This window comes from Atractosteus spatula, chromosome 22 (assembly GCF_055471065.1).
Source record: "Atractosteus spatula isolate fAtrSpa1 chromosome 22, fAtrSpa1.hap1, whole genome shotgun sequence".
Classification (NCBI taxonomy): Eukaryota; Metazoa; Chordata; class Actinopteri; order Semionotiformes; family Lepisosteidae; genus Atractosteus; species Atractosteus spatula.
In genome coordinates, this window is record NC_142727.1 from 3207322 (window position 1) to 3223472 (window position 16151).

Genomic DNA, 16151 nt, shown 5'->3' on the forward strand with positions numbered 1-16151 from the left:
GGATATAGAAACTAGACACAGGCAGACTGGGCTGTCCAGAGAGGACAGGCTTAATGTCCACAGCTTGGACAGAGAAACTGGACACAAGCAGACCTGGCTGTCCAGAGAGGACAGACTCAGTGACCACAGCCTGGACAGAGAAACTAAACACAAGCAGACCTGGCTGTCCAGAGAGGACAGACTCAGTGACCACAGCCTGGACAGAGAAACTGGACAAAGACAGACCTGGCTGTAAAAACTGGACACCGGCAGACCTGAGGTGAGTGAGGGAGAGCGGGAGGGAGGAGGGAGGAAGAAAGTATGGGAAAGTTGAGAGTGGGATTAAGGGAGGGAGGTGGGAAGAGTGACTAATTAGGTGTATCCCTGTGGCTCAGTGCAATGGCAGCTATGCCGTCTTTCCACATTCCTGGGACACTCATTAACTCGGCTGCTTAACGAACGGCAGCTGCTCCTCTGCCTTTCCGATAGCCACGTTACTGGCAGGATCTAGAGTCTGTGACAGGTATACAGTATTGAGTAAGAAAGAGATCCATTCTTAAACGAGCCGGGCTGTATCTGTGTGTCTTTCCCTAGTTATCATTGTGCTAGAGTGTGACTTGTCCTGGGTGTGTGCGTCTGAGTGCGGGTTCTACCCCATGAGTGTGTCTCAGAGTGACCAACCCCATCTGTGATTCTTTCGAAGTGAGTTTTGCTGTGTGTTGTCTGTTGATTTTTTCCCTCTTCAAGTGTCTGAGTGCCACTTCTCTCTTCCAGGGTCTCAATGTGATTTGCCCTCTGTGACTGTTTCTGAGTGTGAGTTATACTATCTGGAAATATGTGTCTGAGAGTGAGGGAGACTTATTTTCTGTGATTTTGTCTGAGTGCGAGTGTGAGGGTTTTTTTCTGTGGGATTATGTTTTCCGGGTGAGTTATCCTGCGTGCGGGAATGCGAGTGCCTGTATCCAAGAGACACCGATACGAAACAAGATGAGGACAGAGACATGACGGGGAAACACAGGAGGCCTTGGTTCAGAAATCACAGCCAGCACAATGGGAACAAACATGCACCAACCGCAAGACAAACAGCAGGGAGAATCCACAACTGACGCATACGTGCCATTAAGGATCTGGTTCGTCTGGCAGAACCAGTCGAGCACACAGACCGACAGGGCGGGAGAACTAAGGAGGGGAAGGAAGACGGACGATACTGACAGCCGTGGACTAACCCACATCAGCATTGGAAGATCTGGATTGGGCCACCAGAGAGACATCTGTACCGCTATAGGTAAGGACCCCCATATTACCAAAGACCTGAGGCAGATTTAGACCAAGGCAGAGAAAGACATTGGCCTTGGTGCTCTGTGCCAGACTCTATCAAGACACAGTGTACCTGCTGCCACTGCACGGAATGTCCGTATCGTCTGCTAGGAACGCTGTTATGTGTCATAACAAACTCCTCCAGGTCTGGGCCTCCACAGGCCACAGTAGCTTGTAATGGACGATTCCGATTGCCTGTGCAGGAGAAAACTTGCAACTTTAAACGGTTTTCCCGGTTTTGCAGTGCTGTGATTTCTCATTGCGATCAGCAGAGGTCTGTGTCAGGTTAAGCCAGGAAGAATACAGGTGCCATTGCATTTCCATGGTTTATCCTGGTACAGTACTGCGTGCCCTTCTGTCCAAATGTTCAATCTGATTCTTGTACAATTTAAACTAAGACACGGGAATGAGTACCAATTAGTTGTTGCCCGTGTTGAGGCTTGTCAGTAGGACATTTATCACAGATGCTGTGTAACTCAATGTGTTAGAGCTCTACTGAGCACTGTGATGTGTAGCTGAGTGTGTGTTTACACGTCATCATTGTTTTCACAGGAAGAGACATCACACACTGCCCTGAGTACAAAGCATGCTTGGAGCAGAAGAAGCAAGCTGCACGAAATCAAGACAGAAAAACACTGTAAACAAACGCTGTAGCTAGACCCCATTCTGTATGTAATGTTGCCACTAGATGCTATATATAACTATGTAGATACAGTAGACATTCCTACATAGATTTTGTAAAGTGACACTAGGTGTTATCTGGATGTAACATCAATGCAAACTGATAAACAGTAACGTTGTTTCAGCCGCAGTTCCCCCTCTCTGCTGTCTGAGCAGAGTGGGGGCAAGCTCTCTCTCGCCAGACCAATACCTGAAGTCTTGCTCTTAGTGTGCCATTGTCATTGTATGGAAGAGTATTGCCATGGCAACAACAATGATTGGTCAATCACCAAAGTCACAGAAGCTGGAGACAGGAAGTGAGGTCACAGTGGTGCCCCCAGAGGTGCAGGAAGTAGGGGGAAGCCTGCAGAGAGAGGAGACAGAAGGGGAGGAAGAAAGACGTCCGGGGTCAGGAGACAGGGAGGGAGTCTTGGAGAGAGAGGGAGAGGTTCAGGCAGAGTCAGATGGAGAGAGACAGCCGGATCAGGTGGATTTGGGACTGGCTGCAGTTGCACACTTGAGTAAGAAGAAATCAGGAGAGAAGAACCAAATTAATACTTCGGGACACCAGGTGAGTCTGATGATGTATTCTTTTACTTGTTCTCATTCCTGTTCTTACTATTGATAGTGTTCTTTCGTGTAAATGTCTGCTGATTCACCTTAGAAACAAGCTACAGTTACAATATATGTGTATATGTAAACAACAAAACACTCCGAGTCTCCATTAATTTTCTACTGTTATGAGAACTTGATGGTGGATACAGCTGAGATTCGGTTTGAAGAAACCATTGTTGTTGTTTTCCTATTTCTCTTCTCACATTAATTACAGTTTTAAAAACCGTGATCACTACATCTCCTGGTCCCCCGCACAAGAGCAGCCAATATGAATTGGTGTAGAAGAGCACTGATCTCACGTCATCTAATCTCACTGATCAAAGCGGAGCTAATGGACTTGATGTCAGGTCTTCCTTGTCATTAATGTCATCCGTTCCTCTCCACACATCTTCAAAGCCCAAAAAGGGCTATTTTTTGTGCTACAACAAAGAAATCCATCAGAATTAACTGTGGGGTTTCAGAAAAAAAAAACAGCTACAATTTCATTGGAAAATTCTTGATGGAATTGTGTTCCTGTATGAAGAAGGAAAGACTGAGTGAAAAGAGGAGACCTAACTACAGTCCAACACTTTTGCAAAATAGTGTGTTTGTGTGATGCGCAAAACTCCCACTGCACAGGGACTAGGCAAGCTGTTTCTCACTGACGTGTTACTGCTTCTGGTATTCTTGTTTTTCATGCGTTTGCTATTATAACTGATTAGTACTACTACTGCTAGAAACTGCAGTTCTCTGCTACACCTATAATTAATCAGGGGCACTCTTTTTTTACTGTAATCACTGTGAGATGGTTTTCCACTCTATACCTGTGAAGAGTTTGGGGGAGTCCATTTGTATATTTTTCTTCATCTTCTTCCTCCTCTTCCTCTTCTTCTTCTTATTATTAGAAAAAGAGAAAGCACAAGAGAATACCAGAGTATGCCACACAGCACAAGGGAGTGTTCAAGGTCAAGAGCAGAACAGCATTACGCAGTGGGTTCTTCGGCCAGGTTCAGTATGAAAAACCACAGTCTCCGGAGGTAAGGGAAGACACGCTCTCTCATTTTGCCTCTGTCCATCAAAGAACTGCTTTGTGACTATTGCATTTGTCTCTCCAGTAGCAAACAGTACTTTGCCGTAGTGTCTAGTCAGTCAGGGTCACTGTGCTGTAGTGTCCAGTCAGTCAGGGTTAGTATACCTGAGTGTCCAGTTGGTTACTGGCTGAATCTTCTACAGGAGCGTTCTCAGCTGGCGGTCCTTCAGAACAGGCTCAGCTCCTTTAGTATTCAAGGCCTGCCACAGCTGCCTGGTGAGGTGAGGGATCACTGGGAAATTAAGGTGGGAGATGAAACAACCATCAAACTGGAGGAGAGCTGGACTAACATCGTCAGCAATCACATGGTAATACTTACCACATTACAGACGTACACATTTTACATATCATAGTAATTAGACTATTGAGACACACTTAACAAAAAGGGATCAGTACAGAGGCTAATATTGACACAAAGCTAACTAAGACAGATGAACAGAGACCATTATATAGACTAGAGATACAATTAAAACTTGCTGTGGTAATATAATCCCTGGAGACACACTTTATGCAGAAAGATTAATACTCACCCTAATAAAGACCCTAGAAACACACCTCACACACAGAGATTAAGACATACCCTAATATAGACCCTAAAGACACACCTTACACATTGAACTTAACATAAAAACTCATACACACTTCTGATACAAGTAAAATTCTAACCTAAGGTAGATTCCTGAGACTCAAAGAAACAGAGACCGCAGCAAGAAAGAGACGCATTTCTAATGTACTTTAACTGTACTGGATGGAGTTTCAGCCAGTGAGACAGTGAAGTGGAAAGGGAGACAGGGAGAAGGTCTTTAGCATATTGCCTCTCAGCAGGGGAATCATGAAACGGAGTTACTGATCTTTCATTACTTGCTATCTCTGCAGATGATGTCTAAGAAGGAGAGACACCAGCAGGAGGCGCTGTGGGAGCTGATCCACACAGAACTGAGCTACATGAAGAGACTCCGAGTCATCACCGATGTGAGAGATTGTTATGACTATTATTGCTATTCTTCTCTGTCTAAGTAATAGTGTTAATGGAATCCATTAAATACCTATCGATTATTGTCCAGCTGGTGATCGCCGGTCTGCTGAACCTGCAACTGAGTGGACACCTCCTGGAGGTCAGTGTCCAGCTTTCGCTCCCTGCCTCTGTCTTTGTTTGTCCGTCCATCTGTCTGTCTCACTCACTCACGGGTCAGAGTTCCCGAAGAAATTTCCCGGCAGGACCCAATCACACACGTTAGGTGAAGGCATCGCCAACGTGACAACAGAAACCACACTGCGATTGTACCAGATTGTACCAGTGTGTTCTTTGACTTGGTATAGCAGCGATCTGGCCCAGGAAATCCTCAATCCAGTTGCTCTTATAGATCACCTATTTCTAAGGTTTGGCAACACTTGTAGACTGAATCAAGATCTTTAATGTGCCCAATTAAGAGAACACTGTCTTCTTTGGACTCTGGTCCAAAATGGTCTTTAATATTAAATTTAGCAGGCCACCTCCCTAACTGATCAAAATAGAATTGTTCGGGATCTTGTAGAAATTGATGAGTGAATGGTGACCAACACAATCTGGTGGACTGGGGGCTCTGTGAGGAGACTTCTGCAGTAGAGGAGGCTGAACAAGTCAGTACTGCCACCTATACTTTTAACCCTCCCCATTTAGGACTGATAGTGTTGTTTCACTAAGTCTTGACCTGAGAATTTCTGGACGTGTACGTGTCTGACTTTAGTGCAATGCAGTGGGAATTAATCTTGTCCTCAATAAGAATGTCTGCATGGATCTGTTGAATTCAGTGCTGACTCCTCTCTCTGTCTCAGGTCAGGCCCGAGCTCCTCTTCTCCAACATTCCTGACATCATTCGCTCCCACCGTGCCTTCTGGCAGGAAGTGATGTCACCCATGCTGCAGGAAGTCCGGCTGACGGGAAAGCCCTTTGACCCCATGTGGCTCCAGCACGGCTTCCTGACGGTAATGACTCCTTAATTAGTCAAAGAGCCAATTAACTGTGACCCCTTCGTAGCTGACTCCAACCTGATTTTATTAAGCAATCCAGGACTCCAGGAATCTGAATCACATGTGTTGGAAAATAAAAATGAGCATTCCTCTATTATTCAGGCTTCAACATCCCTCTGTAGCAAAACCATAGCATTACTTTGCAGGTTTAAAGTGCAGAGTGGGTTATATACTGTATAAGATGTGATGTCAGCTCACTAAAAAAGGAAAGAGCTCATTTTGAGACATTTAAGCCCTTCCTTTTGCAGCATGCAGTCAGACAGCTCCTCTCTCTCTCTGAGCTCTCATTCACCCTCTGTCCTCTTTCTCCTCTGCGTCAGTTCTCTGAAAGGTTTCATCCCTACCTGAAGTACTGTTTGGAGGAGGAGAACATGACCGAGTTTGGCAGGAGACAGATTGAGAGCAACCCTCGCTTCCACATGTTCATGGCTGTACGTCTCTTGCTCACTCGCTCCCTTCACCCTTTTCCCTCCCCTTCAGATGAGACGTAAAACCGAGGTCCTGACTCTCTGTGGTCATTAAAAAATCTCAAGGCGTTTCTCGAAAAGAGTAGGGGTGTAACCCCGGCGTCCTGGCCAAATTTCCCATTGGCCCTTACCAATCATGCCCTCCTAATAATCCCCCTCTATGAATTGGCTTCATTACTCTGCTCTCCTCCCCACTGAGAGCTGGTGTGTGGTGAGTGTTCTGGTGCACTATGGCTGCTGTCGCATCATCCAGGTGGGGCTGCACACTGGTGGTGGTGGAGGGGATCCCCATTACCTGTAAAGTGCTTTGAGTGGGGTGTCCAGAAAAGTGCTATATAAGTGTAAGCAATTATTATTATTATTATTATTATTATTATTCACCACCCAGCCTCAGACTGGGCTTTCCTCTGCTTGCTGTGTGTCAATGTCTGAAACACCACAGCTGCTGTCATTATGAACACAAGGTGTGCATAGTGATCACTTTTTCTCCCTCTCAGTGGGCTGTGTGCTGTATGAACCCCTCTCTTTCAGTGGGCTGTATCCTGCATGAAACCTTCTCCCTCTTTGTCTTTCAGTGGGTGGAGTCCCACAGGCTTGCTGTGCGGATGCGTCTCGGAGACATGCAGGCGAAACCACACCAGCGCATTACCAAGTACCCCCTGCTACTACAAGCCATCCTAAAGAGGACAGAGCATGCTCACACTCGCCTGGCTGTCCAGCGCATGGTACTGACTGGCCCTCTGTCTGCCTGGGAGAGCTCCTGTGTGTCTGTGTGTGCTTGTATCAATCTGTGCATCTGTCTGTTTACAGCCTTATATGAGGATTGGCGGATATAGCGCTTACTGATGCACAGTACCGAGACTCTGTCTGTCTCTCTGCCAGTGCTCCTCGACTGACCAGTGCCCTGTGTCTCTGTGTCTCCCAGCTGGACAGTGTCAGCTCCTTCCTGGACAGTGTTAACTGCTATCTGCAGTCAATGGACGAGCAGAGTAGTCTGTATGAGACGGCGAGCAGGATAGAGGGATACGACTTGCTGGAAAGGATCAGCGAGGACGTGGAGAGAGTAAGTGTGCGCGAGACAGTGTGTCACGATCGTCATCCCTCCTCTAGAGGGCACTTCGACCCTTTTTGTGTTTTGTTTCATCATCACATTCACCTGTCTCTGGATCCACCGTATTATTTAAACCCGGCGCTCCGGAAGCTCAGGGCTCTGCACTGGGAGACAGACGCCCAGAGGCCCCCCTAGCATCAAGTCGCCCCACGTCCGCGGGCCCCGAAACGGCGTTCTGACCAGCTGAGTCCGGGGCTCGGAGAGCCTAGCCTCGTCACTCTGTTTTTAACTTCCTAGTTACTGGTTCCATGTCCCCGTTCCTTGTTTTTATTCTTGTCTTCGTCTTGGATGGACCTCCTGGCTTTGGATTATGGACCGCGGCCCGGTTTCCCTTTTGGACTTCCTCGGACTTGTTTGCCAGCGTTCCCTGTCGGCACCTCCCCCTGTCCGCCATCCCTTCCATTCCTCTTCTAACCGTGTTTTCCCCGTAGTCCCTTTTCCAGTCACTTCCAGATGATACCGTCTGCACAGGGTCTTAAACTACGCATCGTGACACAGTTCGTGTCTGCATGTGGTGTGTGAGAAAATACCCCCAGCGATCAGATGAGAAGAAAGCAGGTCCTAGTTCTGATTCTGGATGGAGGCACCTTTTGTGTTTGTGTTGGTTTTCTCTTGTATCATCCCACTTCCCAAAGACATGCTGGCTTGTCCATCTAGTACCTATTGATAACTGTTGATCGTCCCTTTGTGTATGTCCTGTCTCTCACTCTGTCCACTGTGTAGTCCCATCTTTCACCCTCTAGTTCTGGGACAGATTCTGGGTTGCTGAGGCGATTCGCAAAGTATTCCGAGATCAGCGTCTCCAGTATATTACAAAAGAAGATAAAATTGTCCTCTCCTTCTGCTTAAATTTACATGAAAGTGTGTACAGTATACTGGACATATATCATCCTCATCATCACTTCTGCCATCTTCAGCCTGCATTGACGCTACTTGATGCCTTCACCAGGATTTTCACATTTCTGAACTGTTCTGGACTTTTGTTATCCAAGAGCCAAATCCTCCTAAGAAAATGCATTGTCCCATCATAGTGGATGTCTTCTTTCTTGGTTGCTTTTGGTCTCCTGGGATCCAGATCACTATTTCGCTTTGTCCATATCTTGTATACATACCTTGCATTTTTTTCCATTTCACACAGCAAGTCAGAGAATTCTGCCAGATCGATCTGACCCGCCCAATGAAGGGGGTGGGACCTACACACATCCGGAAGCTCCTATTGGAAGAGACTCTGAAAATCAAAGAGAAGAAGGACAGCAAGGTAGGTTGACAAACAAGTTGTCTCCCATCTGTCAGGTATAGAAGCATGCATGAGTTCACAGCATGATTTGTGTCTGTGCATGTTCAGGAGCTAATTTATTAAGTGCAATAGGTCTGTGTGTGTTGTGCGTGTATTTGTTTACTGTGCAGTGTTTTACCTTACCGTCCAATGTATACGTTGTGTGTAAAATTTGTAATGTCATTATGCAGTTTGAAACTCATTTGATTGTGCTATTTTAAGATTATGCTGCTGTTCGGTGTTGTCATTGTGTGCTGTGTAGTTTTTCTATTGTTGTGATATTGTCTTGTGATTGTATTTGGTTTTACTGTGCTGTGTCTGTACTGTGTTACTGTGATGTATATTTTACGTGACTGTTGTGTGATTGTGTTTGTATGTGTAGGTGGATGTTGTGTTACTGTGCGTGTCTTTGTGTCTGCAGGTTGAGGTTGTGTTACTGTGTTGTGTCTTTGTGTGTGTCAGTGGAGGTTGTGTTACTGTGTTGTGTCTCCGTGTGTGCAGGTGGAGGTTGTCGCCCTGCTCTTCTCAGATGCCCTCCTGCTGACTAAGCGGCAAAGGAAGTCGAATCGCCTGCGTGTGACCCGCCCCCCTCTCGCCATTGAGCATGCTCACTGCAGTCCGCTCCGTGACACCAGTAACTCGTGATTTACAGTTCCTCTTATTGTCAAAACTGTGCACTAGTTAATGTGTTGTGTCCAGCTCTTAATGTTAATGTCCTCTATTATACCATTAGTAGGGTCATATTTCACTATGTTCTTGGAGTGTAGTGTGCATACTATCAAATTTAATGTACTGCATTTAACACTCTCAGTGTTCGTGCACTGCAGTGCCCAGTCTCTCCATGTTTGTACACTGCAGTACTATAGTGCACAAGCACCTTTTATACTTTTGAAACATCTCCTCTATGCACCCTACATGGTAGAAGAACAAATATTTGGATCAATTGAGGAGTTAACCTCTGATTCCTCCTACAGATGTCTATATATCTGAGTCAACAGTATGCTTGTTCAGCCTAGCTGTGAACAACGGGCAGCAACAAGTATTTGTACAGCAGGTGCTTCACACAAGACAGTCTCACACAGTGAGCAAATCTAACATGCAGAGAAATCCTACACATAGAAAAATCCTACAGTACTAACCCTGATTCTCTCTGTCAGACTCGTTCCTGTTGTTAGAGTTGTGTGATCTGGGCTGTGCTGTTGCTGTCTATACAGTCTACACCCCCACTGCTGACAGCTGTGCTCGGTGGATCTCTGCAATTGAGTCGGCACAGGTATGCACTGCCTTCATACATCATGTACTGTAGAAGATTCCCAGTCTATGATACACACCTCACCCTGTGCTGTACATATCACAAAATGTGCACTTATTATAACACTGAACAGTGAGCAATGTGTACAGCATACTTTGTATATAACTGCACAGTTACATTAAAAACTATCTATAAAACACTACACCTTTTAATATATCATATGCTTTCTGAATCTCTGAGAGTTTGTACTGTTTATATCATACTGTGGACACCGTATATAACACTGCATGTTACACACTGTATATAACACTCCTGTAAATCAATGTTCCCCTCTCTCCTTCTCCTTTCTACTCATGCCAGCTCTCTCTAGCAGAGATGAGAAAGAGGGAGACCTTCAGGTGGCTACAGGATCACACAGCTAAAAAACCGGACCAACAGGAAGACCTGGTAACCCACAGCAATGCAGTGCAATCCTCCGAGGATGAAAAGGAAGAGGAGATCGAGGCAAAGAAACGCAGAGGGGAGCCCGCTGGCCAGTCAGAAACCAGGGATTTTGCATCGTCGGGCAGAAATCAGAAAATGGACAATGGCGGGAGCCAATTAGAAAATGGGAGGACATTCTTGCCCAGCAAAAGAGTAGAAATGACCCCAGGGAGTCAACTGGGGTCTGAGAAAGTCTTGTCGACAGATATGCACACAAAAACAGGGAATAACAGCATTTCGTTGGAGGCAAGAAATGTCTTGTTGCCTAATAAGCCTTTGAGTTTAGAAAGGAGCCAGTGGGAACACAATAGCCTACTGATGTCAAGAGGTATAACAAGGACAGGCAGTGAAAGAAACCTGTGGGAAGACACAGAAATTGTGTTTCCGTATGGAAAAGAGAGAAGAGTGACTTGGAAACACTCGGAAACAAAACATGACTTGTCACCATTCTCTAAGTTGAATACTGAGGAAGCTTCAAACCAATCAATAGGCAATGATCCCTTGTTGCTAGGCAGAACTATGGACAATTCATCCCTCCAATCAGGATCTGGGGACAACCAGTTGCTTGACAGAATTTCAGTCACAGTGACCTCTGTTAGCCAATCAGAAACTAGCAATTTCACAGGGGACACACCAGGCAGTCAACTGGGAGATGAAGATCTTGGGGCACAGAGTAAAATCACAGAGAGCTGGACATTTTCCAGGAAGCTTGTTTCACCCCAGCTGAGGAGGAGACGACCTTTGATTTCTCAGCGTAGACCCTCCCGTCCTACAATCCAAACGTCTGACGTACAGCGACGTACGGCTTCCAGAAAGACAGAGTACTTGTTTCCAAGAGCTGCCCTCGGCGTGCCTGACTCAAACTCCGATTCCGACTCCATGTCCCCATGGGGAGGCAGCCCAGGGCTGTCCACAAAAAAGCCTGTCCCAAACACCCAAAGACAAATCCTCCCTAGAATGGAGACCTTCAGCCAAATAGAGAAGGAAGGGACTGAAAACGAAACGGAGGTGTCTGGGAATGGGCCTGTCAGGATATCCAAAGTTGTTCCTGGAGGAGAGAAAGGGGATCCTGATAAACAGAATAATCAGATATACGCACCATCCCAGCAAACGCCCTGTTTCAAGACCCAGAGGAGTGCCTCTAGCTCCAATATACCTGTCCAGGCAGTGCCTGGTCCTTTCTTTAATTTATCTTGGACATCAGACGATGAAATCTCTTTCTCAGTCAAGGAACTCTCCATCAGTGACCCCTTGGATTTTGGGAGTGCAAAGCCAAAACGGACCCTTTCCCTGGAGGACATCCTGGAACGAGCAAGAACTCGAGAGAGGGAGCGGGAAGGAGGAAAGGGAGAAGACGGGAGAGAGAGAGGGAGGAAGGATGGCCAGCGGGAAGGGGGGGAGCCGGGAGACTGGGACCGCCCCCTCTCTGCCTCTCCTTCTCCCCCATCCTCCCCATCCTCCTCCCTCTCCCCCAGCGATGGAGAGAGAGTGGACGGGGAGGAGACGGAGGGAGATGAGCTGGTGTTTGTCCAGGGGTCCCCTTGTGGAGGGGACCCCGCAAGGGGACATGAGAAGGAAGAGGGGAGTGAGGGGGGCAGTGTTGGAAGAGGAGGCTCGGGAGTGAGAAAAAGAGAGAGAGGGATGAGGGCGGAGCAGCAGCAGGTGGAGAAGAGGTACGGGTGAGTATATCTATACTGTACAATCCAGTCAATGTATCTGCACTACTCGGTCTTCCTGCCTCTTGATGTGTCAAGGTGTAGTCTCTGCCCTCAAAGTCTGCATTAGCTCCCCTCTTTCTCTCTGTAATGATTTAAGGTAGTTTCCTCAGGATGATTTTATTGCTCTCTCTCTCTCACACGCCTGGTGTGCTGCACTGTCCAGTCACCCCTCTCATATTAACTCGATTCCTCCTTCCTCCCTTCTCAGTCACTATTTTCCTGCGGAGACACAGACAGCGGAGAGAGACTTGGATTTGCCGGTATGCGATGAGGCCATCGGGAAGCTGGTTGCTGATGGCAACAGGGGAGGAGACCAGGCCAGGAAGGGGAGAAGAATGACGTTAATGGAGCTACAGAAAATCAGAAGCCTGGATGGATACAGCACTGAAGTATAGCAAGACAGGGGAAGACAGGTCCTAGACCCTAATATACACCCTAGGGACACACCTCAAAGTCAGAGACTTGTACAGAGTCCAATAAGGACGCTTGAAGCACATCTAACTGAAACAGATCCTAAAAGACCCAATTTCCTCGCTCAGAAATCAAGAGAGAATGAGAGGGAGATGAGAAATATAAATTTGTGGTGTTCCTTATTCCTTCCAAATATTCCTATACATGTATAGTATATACATTGTAAACATTAATATGATGTACTTTGACAACTGTAATTTTATTTGGCACATTTTTGTGAGCCTTAGTGGAAGATGTTGTGGAGGTGTGTTTCGTGTGAGTTCATGCGTGTTGTCAGAGACACTGCACAGCACGATTGCAGATCTAATATAATAAATGTAGTATTAATCATCACTGGGAGAAATGGTGTGGACACTGGTGTGGATGGGTGGCAGGGACGACCAAGCCTTATGCTTTGTGAGTGCTGTTCTCCCTCATTCGTGTGCCAGTGTCGGATGCCATGTTATTGCTCTGGTGTTGTGTGATCTAGGGCCATCAGTGCTGTCCAGGAGGTCACAGTGGAGCTCTCTCCTCACACAGGAAAGGACCACCCTCGTACCCTTACCATTGGGCTGAGAGATCTCGCATCTCAATGTGTCCGTCTGTCATGATGGAATTTCGAAGCCCTTACTTTTTGATCAGTAAGGCACTTATCTTACACCTCTGGCCGTCTGCATCAGCAACAAAGAACAGAGAGTATTGGGTGGGGGTGGCCAAAAGTCATTTGATGGGGGAGAAGATAGGGGGGTCTCTTTCCTGTTCCCCAAACTCATCTCCAATTGCACACTTTGCTCACTGGCAAGATGTTGCAATTTCCCACATGACTGTTGAAGGGGATCACCAAGCGCAGCACTAGACAGTCTACTCCTACAACACCATAGATCCAGGCCTATTGTAAATAGCTTTAACTTCTTATTATGAGTTCACTAGGACTAACAAACCCAAGAATTAAGTGTCAAAATCTGGCTTAACCTGCTTGGCTGAGGGCTGACCTCCTGGCCAGAGGACGAGGAGGCTGGGACCCCCCTGCAAAGTGAGGGGTGACCTAGGGGCAGCTGCAGAGGGGGAGATGGGGTGGAGGTCAAATGCAAAAAGACATGTGAGGGAGAGAAGATGAACAAGAAAAGGATTTATAGTGTTTTAGGAGAGGAAATGACATCAGAAGTGATTGCAAATTACTGACAGCTGAGTCCCTCTTGAACGTTTGTTATAAGATGCATATGATAGTTAAAGGTTGATAGTTAAAAGGTTTCCTTTTAAATCCTTTTCAGTGATCTGCATTGCCCCTGAACTGTGGTTTCAGAATCATATGTTCCGGTAAAATCTTTTTCACATTTTTTGAGCAGCTAAATGTGAACAGAAAGACACATTCGTATTGCAACCCAGAACCTACCACTGAAGGCGAGTCTACACCCTGGATGGGATGCGATCTGTCTTACTCGCACCCACAGGGGCAATGTAAAGAACATTTCCTCTAGCCATTCTTGGGGCGGTGTGCTGTGCGACAATCCGAACTGCTCTCCGATCATAACGCCCGCTGTCCCAGCCACACGTCCTCAAAAATAGGCGCTTCGTGATGTGGCAGTCGGTGCTATGGCCTCACAGCTCTTCGGTCTGTAAGTGAACGAGAAAGAAAACACAACTACAAATATCCAAGCCTGTCCCGCAAGCCTAAAGAAAAGCACATTGACATATTTCCCAGCATGCTTTGTGGTTCAACCTCCCTTGCCATATGTCTTGGGTCACTGGAATAAGGTCTCATATTTTCAACTATATTAATAATTAATTCATAGGAATATAGTGCCTCACATCTAAAAGGATCCCAAATAGCTTTAGGTATAGCTGAAGACTCACTTCACCCACCACAGCTCTGAGTTTCCCCTGGTACATTCCCCTTCTATCTGGGAGGAGTGAGACATTGCTTGTCAAAACTTAAGAAAGGAGGATGTCAGGGAGGACAGATTTGGACAGAGTAGGGTTTAACATGGAGTAGCAGAGGAAGGCTCCAGCATGGTCTTCCTCCCACCCTCCCGCCCTGTATTTGTTGCAGAGAGACAAGGTAGTGGCAGAATAAGGAAACATATTGTTTGAGACTATTGGTTCTGGAGGGAACACTGCGCATGCTGTATAATACTGACAGACTATGCGTGTGCAGAGTTTCCTGTTTCATCGGTCTGGGAAAAGAAGCAGCCCCAGGCTACAGGACAGAATTTATCCCTAAGAATGGTGCTGTTGGATGTTTGGACTTTTTTTTTTCCTTGTGGGACTTTTGTTTTGGGTTACAGGGGACCGATTGTGAAGGTAATTTGTTTGCTATTGTGAGTGTAGGTGTGTCCCTTGTGGATCTTCTGTTGTGTGTGTGTTCTTTTATGAGTAGACTGTAGCTGTTAGAGGAACTGAACTTCAGGTAGGTCGTCTAACAAAAGCCTGTACATATCCTGAGTGGAGTTTAACTGTAAAACCAGGGTTAACGTGCACTTAACATTGGGCCAGTAGAGACGCTCACCCTGCGTTCAGTGTGGGATCCTAATGCCCCAGTACAGTGACGGGGACACTACACTGTAAAAAAGGCGCCGTCCTTCAGATGAGACTTAAAACTGAGGTGCTGACTCTCTGTGGTCATTAAAAATCCCAGGGCGTTTCTCGAAAAGAGTAGGGGTGTTACCCCACTGTCCTTACCAATCGTGGCCTCCTAATAATCCCCATCTCTGAACTGGCTTCATCACTCTGCTCTCCTCCCCACTGAGAGCTGGCATGAGGTAAGTGGACGGGCGTAGTTTGGCTGCTGTTGCATCATCCAGGTGGGGCTGCACACTGGTGGGGGTGGAGGGGATCCGCATTACCTGTGAAGCCCTTTGAGTGGAGTGTCCAGAAAAGCGCTATATAAGTGTAAGGAATTATTATTATTATTATTATTATTATTATTATTATTATTATTCAGGATTGTTTTATTATTAAGAGAAGCAGGTGATCTTTAATGAATAAGTCATCAGAACTTTGGCTTCGTGTCTATGCGAAGGACAGCACAGTGTCTCCAGTCACCATTCTGGGGTTCAGAAATTCTGGTCCGGAGGAAAGAGCGCCTCTTACTGACACAACTTACAGCCGCAGCCTCGATTTCCTTGCTCAGCTCCTGAGCCTCCTGAGACGAGATGGGAATTCCAGGTAAGAGGTGCCGCCTGAAAACAACATATGTCTTTCATCTCCATATAAACCATCTGGGAAAACATCTAGTTTATTCAAACGGCGCCTTAAAGAAACTTAACACTTAGAACTTCAAAACATGCCCAGCTGTTTTCAGGCAAATGGCTTCTTGCAGCGGGCGCTCTGGCATTTTACTGAGTCCATATGACAGGTTACTTCCTTCTGAAGATTTGGGCTAATCATTGTAGGATGGGATACAACCTGTACATCTGTGACTCGTGCTCTCCGCTAGGTTTGTAGGGTCCTGTCTCCTTCCTCTTGTAGAGCTTGGAAAATGTGCATGTTCACTCATCTCCGAGCCCAAGATGACACCCGTTGGCATTAAAAAAGTTGCAAATAAGAGAAGACCGTTTAACCCTCATCTGTCCCATTTAACAGTTATTAACTAATTGATCCTAATACTCCAGGATATCAGCTTCAACCACATGGCAGGGTAGTTAGTTGTGTAGAGACATGCCTTGCCATTTGATATGCGACTGGTTGAAGCACTTCATCGCCCGTGACCAATTCGCTCCCTGATGAGGCGCTGTAGTACTTATG

General features: G+C 46.5%; 1 protein-coding gene across 2 annotated transcripts; it reads left to right on the forward strand.

Moving 5' to 3' along the window:
- The first annotated feature begins 811 nt into the window (after nucleotides 1-811).
- Nucleotides 812-12758, forward strand: plekhg6 (pleckstrin homology and RhoGEF domain containing G6). 2 transcript variants are annotated; one of them, XM_088939866.1, is made up of 15 exons: nucleotides 812-1264; nucleotides 1849-2527; nucleotides 3456-3587; nucleotides 3784-3948; nucleotides 4517-4612; nucleotides 4705-4755; nucleotides 5456-5605; nucleotides 5971-6081; nucleotides 6693-6842; nucleotides 7043-7180; nucleotides 8367-8486; nucleotides 9006-9138; nucleotides 9662-9777; nucleotides 10117-11918; nucleotides 12166-12758. In XM_088939866.1, exons 2-15 carry the CDS (start codon nucleotides 2219-2221, stop codon nucleotides 12350-12352), a joined length of 3660 nt encoding a protein of 1219 aa, XP_088795992.1. In that variant the 5' UTR covers nucleotides 812-1264; nucleotides 1849-2218; the 3' UTR covers nucleotides 12353-12758. The 2 variants fall into 2 exon arrangements, with proteins under 2 accessions (XP_088795992.1, XP_088795993.1); XM_088939867.1 differs by having other exon boundaries at nucleotides 10117-11912.
- Nucleotides 12759-16151: the final 3393 nt, after the last annotated feature.